Genomic DNA, 14885 nt, shown 5'->3' with positions numbered 1-14885 from the left:
ATCTCCACTCCACCTGAAATTGAGCAAACACTCTGCTGATCACAGAGCATGTAAACAAGGCAAAAGCATCGTGGAAAAGACAAGAAAGCGCTCCAAATTTGCTCCAGCTCAATGACAGCAGCACAAAGTCAGCAGCAGTGAGGACAAAAATCCCAGTCCAAGGCAAGGAGAGAGGAAGATCCAGTGTGAGGCTCTTGTCCCAGCAACACAACTTAGGCCCCTCTGTTTCTTAAAAAGACAACAAAGAAGAATGGGAGAATATGTAGTCTGACAGAGGAGAAGTGATAGATGTGTGTAATTCAAAGATGTTTCAGTTCCTCTTCCCCCAGCTGCTTTGTGTCCTCCATAGTGAAGAACCACAGAATCATAAAATCATTTAGGTTGCAAAAGACCTCTAAGATCATGTAGTCTGACTGTGCACCTACCACCATCATTGCCCACTAAACCATGTCCCTAAGTACTACATCTACCCATCTCCCTGGGCAACCTGTTCCAATGCATTACCACTCTCTGAGAAGAAATTCTTCCAGCTATCCAACCCAAACCTCTCCTGGCACAACTTTAGGCCATTCCCTGTCATCCTGTTTCTACTGGCTGGGAGAAGAGGCTGACCTCCATCACACCACAACCTCCTTTCAGGCAACTGAAAACTAAGATTTCTCCAGAGCCTCTTCTCCAGATTGAACAGTATCAGTTCCCGCAGCAGCTTCTTGTAAGACAAAGGTGTGCTTACCCCAAGCCTTTTCCAAAGGCTCCAGCAGCCATCCAATCTATGTGAGCAACAAGAAACTAATTAGCATCCCACTTCCTGCAGCACTACTTGCGACAGGAGACATTTTCCCTTTCAGAAGCACCACCGCCCTTGCCAAACAGATGAATACACCTAAAGAAGCAGCAGGACAAATTTTCTCATGTCATACTGCAGCATGAAGATTAATAGCCAGGAGAGAGGTGAAATGTCAGTAGCTTGCTAGCAGTTTTCTCCTAGAGGTGTTCACAGACACACCTTTGCAGAACAACAGTTTGGCTTTAGGAATCTCAGAAGCAGCAGCCACAATTCCCACCAATGGTGGATGTATATTTTTTCCCAACCTCCATCTTAGAAATAGATAGTGGCTGGAGTAAGTGTCAATGGCAGTGACAGACATATGGTCTGATTTTTGGATGGTCCTGTGTTAAGCCCATGATCCTTATAGGTCCCTTCCAACTAGGGATATTCTACTTTACAGAGTAAAATTTATGTGTTAGTTTGTTGTTCATAAGCTTAGTTGTTTTTTGTTTGTTTGTTTTTTTCTTTTAAATATTCCTATGCTTTATCTGAATAATTTCTGTAGCTCTTTTTCTCTATTCATTCCATTCCAAACCAGCTAATGAAATAATTAAATCACATGGAGACTACTGCAGACTTAAGGGGTACTCACTTGCAGTGCTGAACCTTTACAATGTAAAAATTGACCTTTTAGTTCTATTCTCATATTTAGCTTGAAATTAGATCCTGATATTGAGCATATTTAACTTCTAATTCTAAAATACACTCTATTTTTCTTAAATATTAGTACTGGGAGCTGTGTGAAAGTTCTTCATTGCTAAAGTCCGAATCCACTGTGCAACAGTTTTTCCTTCATCCACTTTTGACACATTGAAAGAATCCTAGTATATTAGAACACAAGGATATATTTTTGCATTAAATGCTCTTATGAGTGTATTTTTTAACAATATTATATTAACTTATACAAATTTCCTTCTCTCCAGTCTGTTTCTTAGATTTGACAGGATGTTTACTTGTTTTTAACTTCGGACTAAGTAACATGAATCCTCACTGCTGTCATTCAAATCCACATGATTTCTCCAAAGTTCAGGCTAAAGCAGCACCTGAAGCTGCATCCCGTTTTCTTTGAGATGTTCTTTCCTTTTCCTACACATACCGACATTCATGCTTCTTTCTGAGCGTACCCCATTCTCCATCCAGCTGTACTGTGTTGTTCTGTGTGGAAAGGGATGAGACCAAGGATTCACTCCCTCCCACGTATCCTCAGTCCACAAGGAACACTTTTTAGTTGCTCTACTGGAAGCTCTCCTTCCTTACATAAAATCCTTCACCCAAGCAGTGTGGCACGGTGAGTCCCATTGCAGTCTGTCCCACTTTGGTTCATGGGTAAAACAAGCAAAACTGTATTCTTAATGTCTAGTAACCATGGTTGCAAGTGTCTGCGTAAGAAAGAGGCAGAAGATTAATGTATGTCACATTTTATTTTTTTATTTTTATAAATAATAATTCATTTCAGTCTAGTCTGGGGTGTTTCTTTTCCTTTAGAAAATAAATGTATACAGCAAGGTGATTGCATAGCCTGCCAAAAATAATAGTCTCATTTCTTCTGCTATGTATTGTATACAGTAAGCTCAGGAACTTGCTGTATTTGTCCAGAATTCTTCCTCTTTTTTTTTTGTTATACTTTGTCTTCGAATGAGGTCAAGAGAAAAAAAAATCATTAATATCTGTCAACTTCCTTTATAACCTTAAGGAAAAATCTTTGTATGATATCACACAGACAGATTTTCAATTTCCTTGTGTAATAAACAGATGCTTTAGGATTTGGATGTAATTTAAAGGTTTAAAATATCACATTGAGATTGATGAATAAATCAGTTGTGAAGACAAAAACATTGATGCCTGTTGAAAATACCTCTCCAGACAGGCAGGAAATGAAATTAGTTCCCAGTAAAGTGTGGAGATGAGGATCACTGTTTAGTTCTGCTGCAGGCTTTTTAGTACTTGCTACAGTGGCACAGCGAAACTGCTAGGGCTACAGAAATCTAATTAAAGAGCAAATGTCCCTCCTGACATCGAATTAATCTTTATCAAGTTCCCTATTTTTATTTCAATCTGGAACAAGAAAATGAAATTTAAAATTCTAGGCATGTTGCAAAACAGTTGGCGATTTTCTCTTGAGCATTACAATGCAAAAACATTCAGCATTGTTTAATTAGACCTCGAAGCACTCGTTTTCTGAGCACTTTTTATTTCATCATTGTTTGTTAAGGGCTTACATAAATCATACACAAATATTTACTACGAGCCTGGTACAAGGCTGGCTCCCTGTCTTGCACAAATGCACTGTTTCAGAGCTGTTTCTGCTGATGAAAAATCTTAAGTAATTATTGTCTATGTTTTAAACATGATCCTAGATGATTGATCTTTCATACTGAGCTCAGGTCCAATGGCTGCACCCTTCACTCTGTTGCTGGGAGCCCTGCACTGGGCTCAGCGCTGGGGTACTTCAGCAGTATTCAGTCCATATCAGTCCATTCTACGTGCACATAATGCATGTAGGCATTTTAACTAGCAGGCCATCTTCCCACATCTAAACTAATTATTTGTCTGAAGTCCAGAAGAAATGGAACCTATGTTCTCACTTGTAGAACTGCACTCTTGCGGCGTGAGCCTCAGGGCCTGCTCTGCAGTGCTACTCAGCTGCTAGTCCCATGCAGTGTTGTTCTCATACAGATGATTGTTTTATGAAGAATCATAAGAGATCGCTCAGGGATTTTGCTACCTAAGGTAAACCCAAGTGCCTGAGGGCAGACCATGTTTCTGTGCTTAGTCTCCTCTTACAGCTAAATCAGAAAGGCCTTATGGGCAATGTTTTGTATAAAAACTATGACGGTGATATACAAAACCAATTTTTCTGCCTTGTAATTACACAAAACTCCAATTAAAGTCATTGGGAAGTCTGCTCAATTACAGTTTCCTTTGGATTAGTTGCAGGCATGGGGTTGTTTATGCAGCCTGATGTGCAGCCTGATGGCATTACAGTTGTGAGCAGTGGATTTTATTTTAACTTATTAGCAAGGCAATGTATAAGTTACACTACAACTAGACATTGAAATCAGTTCCTGAACTTGCCCACTACTAATGATCTGTTTCTTGGCTCATTGAGGATAAAATGAGGCTTCCTAGAGCATTTAAGGCACAAGGTATGAGTCCCTTCTCCATGTGGAAGAGACTACAGATGATAGTGATCAAAGTCAAACAGGTTTGCCAGGGCAGCCGTCACAATCCCAAGTTCAAGAAGAGTTTGGTTAGTGCTCTCAGACATAGGGTTTGAGTTTGGGTGGTCCTGTGTGGAGTCAGGAATTATTCAGTGATCCTTGTGAGTCCTCCAGCTCAGGATATTCTATAGTTCTTTGATTTATTTGTAGTCTAGGCAATAATCTGTGGTCAGAATGAACAGAGTAAGGAGAAGGCAACATGAAGGAAGGATGTGAAGAGAGAATGGAGATTTTATATTTGAAGGAAGGTCATTTTGGGGGAGGGAAGGGAGCAGGTGGAAAATCAGAATACTCATTCATCTTGTATAAAAGGTAGTGTTGCTAAACTAACCTACATCTGAAAACAGCTCCCCCCAAAATTCCTATCTTAAGAAGCCATACCTAAACCACTGTATTTTTAAACTGAAAGCTACAAGCTTTAATCCTATCTGTCCTATATGCATACTCTGGACAGAAGTGAATTTTCAAACTAGATATTCTGGATCAAGTTCAGATTCTGATTTAGTAGCTACACATCCCACTTACTTGCCTGGGAATTGTGTGCCACTGCCCCAGGAAGGGGGTTAGTTTCTTTTCTTTTGTTACTTTTTTTTTTTTTTTTTTTTTTCAGCAGTTGCTTTTGTACAGCATTCACATATTTTATCTAACATGGTTCTTCTAACTTTACAGGAATATGTTGTACATTTATAGCCAGTGAACCAGGTACACCAAGGCAGTTCTTACTAGTCTTGAAATTTCAATCACCCTCCAGGTTTTAAAGCAGAATATTTAAAATGATATAGTCTAATTTATCAAAAGTACTGAGAAAAATCATGACTTAAAATGACAGATATTTTAGGGAGTGAGTTAAATGTCTCTTCGTAACTTCCACTTTTTTCTCATCTTCTTGGTTTCAAAAAGCAAGTTATTCTGTGCTACTTTTACTACAGTAGTCCAACAACTGTTAAAAAGCTTTGGCTGAATTTCTGTTTAGTTGAGAGAGAAGTACAAATAAAAGAAGCAGCAGATGGTCTCTTTGTGACTGAATGAAGAAAAAGAGTGTTGAGAACAATATGTGAATAGGTGTAGTCTAATAAAACAGTCAGCCACCTGCTGCCTACATCCTTCAGAAAGATTCTGTTGCATATTCTGGGAATTAACTAACAACTAGTTTGTGTCCTTATGTCCAATCTAAACCAATCCTCTAAGGTGCAAACGAACCTTTTTGTCCCAGTGTTGACAGAGTTGTTCTCTTGGTTTTGAGTTGTTTCTATTCTGTCCCTTTTAGTTCCATTCAGTGACGGGGTAAAAGCTAATACTGATTTGGTGCTGTTTATTTCTCAAACCAAAGAGTTTAAAACTTAGAAAGCCCCTACATATTTTCACTGTTTCAAGTCTGAGAACTTGAAGTACATCTGGAAAGGAGAGCTTCTACAGTTTTACAGTGCACACCTTATTTTTGTTGTTTAATACTCACAACCTGTTGTGTGGATTCCATGCATTGTAATGCACTTGCTCTCTCTTCTAGGGATTTACTCTTCAGCCTGATTATCAGAATATCATCAATCCAACATCAACAGCTGCACAAGTTGTTACCCAAGCAATGGAGTATGTTCGTTCAGGGTGCAGAAATCCTCCAGCACAGACTGTGGACTGGAATAATGACTACTGCAGTAACGGGTAAGCAGCCAGTGAATGCCACCTTGTGTCTAGCCACATTCATGACACGAGTATCTGACAGATTGAAAATAGCTTTGTTGCCTGTTTCCCTTTGGTATTTTAGAAGCGTATGTATGATGACATTGTGTTTATTCAGCAGTTGGACTACTAGGGGACAATGAGTTTTCAATACATACATTTAATAGAGATTTTTGTCACTTTGTTGCAGAATGTAAGTTTTGGTCTTTGACAGCTCCCATTCATTACAAAAACAGAACAGAGATCTTAGGGAAAAGGTGTAATAAAGAAGTAGTAGGATCACTACTTCCTATTTAAGAGGCAAATGTAGGAAACTGTTTTCTCCAAAACGACTGGTTTGGGTCATGGAAACCCATGGCCGGAAGACAGATGGGTGATATACAGGGATACAAGTTACATGGAAGGAAATGATAATAAGATCGCATGAACTTTACCAGGGACAAAGTACCACAGCTGTAGGAGCTCTGTGACCCTACCAGGAGGTTTTGAGCCCTTTCAAACCTGCTTTTAACATAGTTTTTGAGGAGTTATACTGCTATATCATGAGCTTCCTGGAATCTTCTATGAGCGTGAACAGAAGATACCTTTTGAGTTTTAAATAATTGATGTTGTACCTTGGGAATGTGCACACCAGCCTGAACTCCCCTTGGCCTTGGCATGAACACTGAAGGCAAAGTCAGATAAAAGCTCTTGGCTGCTACCAATGGATCAAATCCAGCCCAGACAACCAAGCACAAGGTAGAACTAAAGACTGGTTTCACCCATTACTCAGTCTCAGTATTACACTTGCATTATTATTTTAAAGAACTTCCACGACACAAACTAAACCGAAGAAAAATCTTTTTCTGGTTTACCACATCTGAAAAATGTTTGGACTAAAACTGTTGACACCAAGGCAGATTTTAACAAGTGTGCTCAGTGGATTCACTCTCTCTGCCCCATACTTTTTGCTTTTGCCTCATGGTTTGCCCGCTTGTTTATCAGAATGGTCTCACCTGTGTGCTATACCACCTGAATGTGTTGATCTGTGCTGCAGACCTTTTCAGGAGCCATATAAGTGGTCCATAACCACCTCTAGTTTTGATTCCTGGTCTCTTCTGGAAAAAGCAATGTCAGATCATTGCTAGCAGTGTTCCCTAAGTGTCCATGGGGCATAACTCCAATCAGCAAAAGCTTGCTCTGAGAAGACTGTACATACGCTTTATAGATGTATGTCTGTGAGCCTGTGTGTGTGGACTTAGCCTAACTTGGCTCTGCCAGTGCATTGTATGCTCTGTGCTAATCCTGGATTCCAAATCAAGTAAGCTGTAGAGCTGTGAAAGAACAGAAATGGTATCTGGGTTTTGGCAACCAAGCAGGAGATGAAGAGTAGAACTCTCACCCAGAAAATCTCTGCACTGTGAACCAAGCCTTGTCAGTGATACTTCTACTTTAAATGATATCATTTCTTCTGACATGTACAGGCTGTTCCAAATTATAAGTTAGTAAATGATTCCTTTTTGCTCCGAGTTGGTATGTTTCAGATGAAGCTGAACCCTGTCAAGAACAAACTGTGAAAGTGTACATTTATGAGAGATCTCCCATAGAGCCAGGAGAAGTTGAGCTGTGTTGAGCTCCACCAGAACCATCTGGTGCTCCCTTGCCCACGCTTACCTGAAGCTGCCAACACAAAGCATTTTGGTTGTGCCAGGACTAGTATCATAGAATTGTAGAATCAAAGGGTTGTTTGAGTCAGAAGGGACCACAGAAGGTCACCTGGTTCAACTCTGCTGCAATGAACAGGGACACCTACAGCTACATCATGTTGCTCAAAGCCCCGTCCAGCCTGACCCCGAGTGTCTCCAGGAATGGGACATGAGCTGGCTGGGAGCCATATTTAAAAATCATTTTAATCACTGTTACCACGGTAATACATCTGTCCTCCAGTGATGTGCTTGGAATTAATGACACAGCAGGGTTATGGGTTTTTGGGGGGAAGAACATGACTAAAAATTTGATGAGTTTAAAAATCAGATTTGCTCTTTTTCTCTTTGAACAGGGGCATGCAGAGGGACAAAGCACTCTACCTTACCTGAAAATCTGAAACACCTCTCCTTTCCACTGAGGAATGCAGGGAAGTCTTTTCATCATGGATTGCTTTATGCAGTCAAGGCAGTTCTGCATTTTATGATGAAATACAAGTTGCTAAGCACTTAGGACTATCTGAGCTTGTGGGTCACCCACTCTGGAAAAATAGTCTCGCTTCTTTCTTTTTCTTTCCCTCCCCCCATTTTGTTTTTCATTCTTTCTTTCTGCTTTCCACCCCCCACCCTGAGATTCTGTAACGGACATTGCTTTTCTTCTTCCCCGAAGGAAACTCGGACCATTCAGATTTTATGTTGGTTTTTGCTGTGAAGTGCTGCGATAGTAACTGCCTTAGCAACTGTAGATGTCTCGGATAAAAGTCCTGGATTTTCCATTGTTTTTTCATAATGGGTGTTTATATGAAACTACTAAAGACTTTTTAAATGGCTTGATGTAGCAGTCATAGCAAGTTTGTAAATAGCATCTATGTTACACTCTCCTAGAGTATAAAATGTGAATGTTTTTGTAGCTAATTGTAATTGAAACTGGCTCATTCCAGTTTATGGATTTCACAAAAAGGGTTAAATTGGCAAACATTCATATTTTTACTTCATTTTTAAACAACTGACTAATAGTTCTATATTTTCAAACTATTTGGAGGAAAAGAAAAAAAAAAAAAAAGAAAAAAAAGTAGAATATTCCCAAATGATATTAATTAAAATATTGGCCATGTCTCATGAAATAAACACAAAAATGAGAGGGAAACTGATGTTGATAAAGAGCAAACACATTTATTTTGTACTGCCTAAAAATGCTTCTTTTTTTAAAAGAAAATCACTTTATGTGTACTGGTTAGTAAATGTCATTTAAGTCCTTTTATGTATAAAACTGCCAAATGCTTACCTGATATTTTATTAGATGCAGAAACAGATTGGAGACAGCTAAATTATAACCTTTACATATGGCTATGTATTGTTTCTTCATACTGTGTCTGTATTTAATCTTTTTTTATGGAACCTGTTGCGCCTATTTATGAAATAATAAATATAGGTGTTTGTAAGTAAATTTGTTAGCATTTTAAAGAGGTTTCTTTGATGCTTTAACTTTTGCTGGCACAAATCGTTCACAACTGATGTGAATACTTTATTTAGTTTTTACAGTGACATATTAAACACCAAACCTGCTTTTCTAGCAGAAAATGAAGGTAACCAATACTTATTTCTGTATTTCTTCAGTTGCTAAGGAAAGAAAATAAACAGTGGTATTTTAAGTAATTCCCTTTTTAAGGCGCTGTAGCAAGAAGTCTCCCAAAACTAAGGCTTGATCCAACAAATCTAACTGTATAAAGTGTCCTACAGTGTTTTAGGGAGCGTACCACAAATATATCCTAAAGTGAAAAGTAAGTTAAATAGCCACAGGGAAAGGGATTAAAAAATAAAACTAAATCCAAAAGAAGACATCTTCTCAATGCTTTTGATCAGGGACGGATCTGAAAATGCTTTTCTGGAGGATTTCATACCAGATGCCTGTCCAAGTAATAGAGAGTATCGCTGGTTTGTATTGTCCACAGGAAATGAAGAAAGCAACTCAGAATTAATATGAATTACGCAGTGCCATTGATTTAAAGGAAAAAAAAAAAAAAAATGGAAAACAGAAACAAAGGTATGTTTGCTTTGGAATGATTTCAGGCAATGTACAGTTGGAATCACTTGGCATGTAATAACTAATAAATAATGCAGATCAGATTTGATTACTCAAATGACTGTAGCTGAGAGCTCTCATTTTCCTGTCTTGAAACTGTATAAGAACTCGTGATTAAATTCACAGTTTATTGTTTGTCTGTTTAGTACTTTAGGAATATACCAGCACTACTAATTACCCAATGTCTTCTATTTATTATATTATAGCAAACTACATTTTCCGCTCATATTAATTAGAAAATGAGAAAATAATTACTGGGAATGAGAAAAAAGAATCAGCTTTGATTTTGACAGGCAGTTTTCTTTTTTCTTTTACAGAAAAGAACTGTGTTATCTCCATTTCTTTTAGAGCAGGTGCACAGTCACATTAAGTTGTTAATTTCGATATCCAAGCAGAGTTCAAAATACAAGAAAACTTTAATGTAAATAATTAAAAAAAAATACATCATGAATAAAATACTTATTCTGTACGAACCTCTTGCTAGTTGGTGTTTCTTGCTTTTTAAGAACTTAACCTGCCACGTACTTAATACTCAGCACAGTACAGGTCCTGGGACCTGGGTGTGGTTCTGTGCCTGGACTCTGTTGGAGTGGGACAGGTAAGCTGGAATAAAATCATAGAACTGTTAAGGTTGGAAAGATGACTAAGATCATCTAGTCCAACCTCCAGCCCATGCCTGTGACCACTCTAAACCATGTCACTCAGTGCAACACCCACTTTTTCCTTGAAGACCTCCAGGGGTGGTGACTCCATCACCTCCCTAGGCAGCCTGTTCCAATACCTTACCAAATAGAAATGATTATTGTGTCCTGGGTTGTACTGAAGGCACTTTATTCCAAAGGGAAGCTCCAACTTTGATGCGTACATGTCATTTATTTGTGTCAGAACTCAGGAAAAAGCAGAGGTTGCTGGCCAAGGGCAAACTGCTGTTTGTTTTCATTTGCTTATTGACAGATACAAGTGGTTGGTAAGTGGAGCCCCAGAAGTTGAGGTTCTTCTGTAATTAGGTGAAACCCATTGGAGCTGATGAAGACATGCACTATTCTTTGATGAAGCACTGGGGCTTAGGCATTGCAGTAACACATACTGAAGTTTCAGGTATAAGTCACCATCTATCATAAAGACAATAACAAGGAAGCATGGGAACAAAATAACCTACGCATTGAAGAAACACAGTAATGGCAAATAAATACAATAAAGACATCTGTCAAAATGATAGGAACCAAGAGAAAGAATGTCTGCCATTAACTGAAACTAGTATTTCTTTCCTGATGCTTTTTACAAAGTGGTAGGTGAAATGCAAGGTTAGCAATGTAGGCACTATACAAGATTTAAAGCATGTCTGCTTGCACCACGCAAAGCAGAGGTTTTGAGATGGAAAAGAACTCCGTGAGTTTATTCATTCTCTCAGGATGTATGTTCTGGTGGCAGCAGCCCTGGTCCCTTACTCAGCTCACAGAGACTCAAGCACACCAACCAGCCAATCACCCTGACCAAAGGAACTTTCCAAAGGGACTTTCCGCCATTCCTCCATGGACAGTAAGCAATAAATGTATTCATGGAGGGGTTTGGCCATTCACAGTGTAGCACCGTATTTGTGTATTTGTGCCTGCTTTTCTATCTCACCAAGCACTGTTTTTCCTGATTCCAATGGCTAATCTGCCAAATATTCCCTGCAAGGCTCCTCTGTAAGCAGGAAGCCTACAATAAAACAGCTCATTACTGGAAGGCAAAACACAGGCTTAGTACCTCCTCAGCCTTCTGAAACTTCATCTCAACCTCAGCTACCACCTCTACAATTGCATCTGCCTATTCCTACCTGATCCTGTAAACATGGCAATGAGAGCTCATTCTGTGCTCTGGGGAAATGAGTAGTTAAACCTTTGCTCTACACACAGTGGGAGAAATAGCTGAAATTGCTGCATGGAACCCACACAGGAGCTACTCCCCAGAGCTCCCATTGATACAGAGATGCTGAAATGGATAAACAGCCGTTACCTGGTTAGTTATCTATCTGGTGTCCTCAAGTATTCTTACCTTATTTAGCATGCATAACAGTATGGCAGTGTTGCAGGAGGTACTCAGAACCTCAGAGAACACGAGTCATGCTTCGAGTCAGGTCTCCCAGACAGCACTTGCTTTCCTTTGCAAAGTCATGTATTTTATTATTACCCAGCAGTACATTAAATCACAACTCAAATGTAGCTCCTATTCCACCGACAAGGGGACAAGTGAGAACAATGACTTGTAACATTTCAGAGGCTGTCACAGTTACTGCCTAATTAGAGAAACCTACTAGCAAATGTGCATCTGCATGGATCCTGCCACTGTCATCATTTCACATTCTATTAAGGGCTTGCTGCGATAGACACTTTACAAAGAAATTTCATTCAGGCTAATACCAAGCTGGCAAACATGTAATTGGGTAGACAATAAAACAAGAGAGGAAAAGAAAGGGAGGAAAGGGGAAGGAGAAAGAAACCTTTCTATTTTGAAAACAACCTCTGCAAAAAGAAAACAACCCCATGAGTATTGTGGAGAAGATCCCAACCCTCTGACAATTGCGTGTTTACAGCGAGTCTGAGCATAATTGCTCTGATGGGCTGTCAAGGAAAAGATTAATTTGGCAAAGATTAGTATTGACTTGCTGTTTATTAAGGCTTTTAAACAACTGTATCTGGCAACATTCCTGTAAGTGCCTGTCATGTCTGAAATCAGGCTCACACCCGGGTGCTTGCCAGCTGTTGCTAAACAATCTTACCACTTCAAGTATCTTTCTCCAGGCCAAACAGCACAAGCAAAGCATTGCCAAATGAGTCTCTCCTGTCCTGTCAATATTCAGGGGCCCTGAAAACTCAGATGTCTGCTCGCAGCAAGATGGCGGGGCTGATAGCAGCCCACAGGAGGCAGCAGGGTGGGCAGCGGGTGCTGAGTCAGGGGGCTGTGAGTCCCAAAACCACAGTGAGGGGATTGGACCCCCTAGTATTGCAGCAGTGTTGCAAGTGGATCTTCCTCTGGGTTCTCAGCGGGCTACAGTGCAGAGCCAAGGCAGGAGGAGAACAGTAGAGGAGGCACCATTAATCCTTGCAAAATGAGCCAAAGTTTTCTTCTGTGATTTTCCTTTTTTTTTTTTTTCTTTTCTTTTTCTTCACAGACTGCTGATAAACAGAAGTCATAAAAGCCGTGCACACAAAATATCCTGGGTCAATAGAAGCCTGTAAAAGGAAAGATGTCAGCCGTTGTTTTTGTTATGTTACTTAAAACGGTTCAGCTTTCACTGTAGGCTTTAGGAGCTGGTTCAGAAATAAATAATACCAGTGGAAAGAAGGATAAGTGGCTGCAGCTAAACGCCAATACAAATAGCCATGTGTTACAATTAAAGTTGATTTGGCCTTTCCAATAGAAGGCTGATTTTCTGGGATTAATCTCGACCTTTTCAAGTTGCATCAGGCTGAAATAAGTTGTCAGAACAGATGTGAATTTTGTTTGCAGAGAGCAATCGCAATCCAGTAACCCTTGGAACATGAGCATTTTCCAGGCTACCGGCCGGCAGAACGCTCAGGATGCAGACGAGAGATAGTGGATGCACACAGCAGGACTCCAGCACTCAGAGCCATGTCCAGAGGCTGGGCATTTAGGTCAGGGAAAAATTCAGAACGGAAAATAAAGTACTTTTCCTTTTAACTCTGCAATTGCCAGGTAACACAGTACACACATTTTTAAGGTTGCCCCTTAAAAAGAAGACATAGGTTCAAGGGTAAGTACCTTTGTAATATGTGTTTTTTAGTTAAACTGAGCACGGGAGCGGGGGATATTCCATGTTTCACAGCAGGCTGGGACATGTTTTGTAATACAGAAACCTCTGAAGGCTCCAAGAATCATGCATTTCAGGGTCTGCTTTAAAACAGCTTTCTAAGAAGCTTTGCCTTACAACCTGTGTGGTTCTGATATTTGTTTATTTATGTATTTATTAAAAAAGAAAGAAAAGAAAACCTCGAGTTTTCTCAGCCTTTTCACACTTTGAGACCTAGGGTCATTCTAGAGAAGTAGAAAAGCCCAAAGTCTTTTCACATTCAGTGGAGGCAGTTGGGCTGTTGAGCTGCGCAGGGAAGTATAGACATGGTGACAATGCAAACCCTCTGCATGCCACTGAGCCGACGGGTTGTTTTCTGCACAACAAAATGCTCTTTGTGTTTGTGTCATCAGCACAGAGTATTGTTAAATACTGAAGATGCAAGATAAATTTTTTCCCGCTATCTGTATTAACACTGCTTAAATACAAACACAAAGTTCCAAAGTTCACTCAAGAGCATGCCATTCCTTCAACAAATAAGGCATTCTGATGCCCTAATTAGTAGAGTAAGTCTTCGTGCTTTGATACCTACTTCTGCTTCTGCTCAGGGTTCTAAAATAATGAGCTGAGCCTCCCTGCTTCTCTGCCATACACATCACTGTTAGTGGTTGTGCTAAAGAGATGAAAACTTAAAAAGGGTAAGTGATGTGCCCAGGGACACCGAGTAATTTAGTGGAAGAGTGGCTAAGATCCAAGAGTTTAGCAAAAAGTCTTTTGCTTCAGTCCCAACTGAAGTTCAGCAGCTGAAGCAGCACTCAGATCCATGAGGACAGCTTTAATCGGGAGATGTCACAAATAATAAATAGGGGAATGTTTCCAGGTCCTGTTGATCTTCTTAGATTTTCTACTTTCTGTTCCTAAGTGCACAGTGAGTGCTATTTTCAAAATTATCTGTAAAGTAACTTTTAAAACTTCAAGGTAATAAAAGAGGAAGTTAACTCTGGTCTCAACTTGCTGGTATTTACATTAAAATTTCAAAGCTCATGACGAGTGTTTTAACTGTGCTGTTCCTGAAGGCCTTTATTTCTCTCTTATTCTCTTTGCAGAATTTTGCCTTAGAACCTGGTCAGATCCTTTTCATACCTGACATTACCATCAGATTTCTCAAAGTACAATTACATGTATACATATTTATTTGTGTATATGCACATGGAGGTGACTCATAGGACCCACAGGTCGAGTGTTGTGACAGAATGGGACTGTCCTTCTGCTCAGTCCCCAGCAGAAATTGCCCTCTGCAAGCACATTGGAGTCAGCAGGCAATGCTTCTGTGCTGAATGGGGCATAGATTTTCAAGGCTATTTCTAAATTCTCAGGGGAGATTAAAATCAGAATCAAGCTATCCTTCCTTCTCTTGCTGTGTGACCTTTGGACTGGGAAGAAATCTGAGCACAGGGATGGGAGCCTTTCCAAATGAACATGGTTTAGTAGGCTTGATGGTGATGGGCCAGTGGCTGGACTAAGTAAACTTAGAGGTCTTCGTTAATCTTAACAATTGTGTGATTCTATGAAAGATGACCCCAGCAGATGAAGAACATGG

The 14885-nt window shown here is 39.8% G+C and overlaps 1 protein-coding gene across 2 annotated transcripts in view; it reads left to right on the top strand.

Moving 5' to 3' along the window:
- The window catches only part of TOX (thymocyte selection associated high mobility group box), a 216222-nt gene extending 206787 nt beyond the window's left edge, over positions 1-9435 (top strand). The window contains exons 8-9 of one of the 2 annotated variants that reach the window (XM_015855652.1): positions 5558-5709; positions 7766-9435. In XM_015855652.1, coding sequence (XP_015711138.1) covers positions 5558-5709; positions 7766-7802 — 189 coding nt within the window. In that variant the 3' untranslated portion in view covers positions 7803-9435. The remainder of the gene's footprint in view (positions 1-5557; positions 5710-7765) is intronic. The other variant, XM_015855653.2, reaches the window with a different exon arrangement.
- Positions 9436-14885: the final 5450 nt, after the last annotated feature.

Source organism: Coturnix japonica, chromosome 2 (assembly GCF_001577835.2).
Source record: "Coturnix japonica isolate 7356 chromosome 2, Coturnix japonica 2.1, whole genome shotgun sequence".
Classification (NCBI taxonomy): domain Eukaryota; kingdom Metazoa; phylum Chordata; class Aves; order Galliformes; family Phasianidae; genus Coturnix; species Coturnix japonica.
The sequence above is the reverse complement of the archived record's forward strand: the minus strand, read 5'-3'. Positions and strand labels throughout refer to the sequence as shown.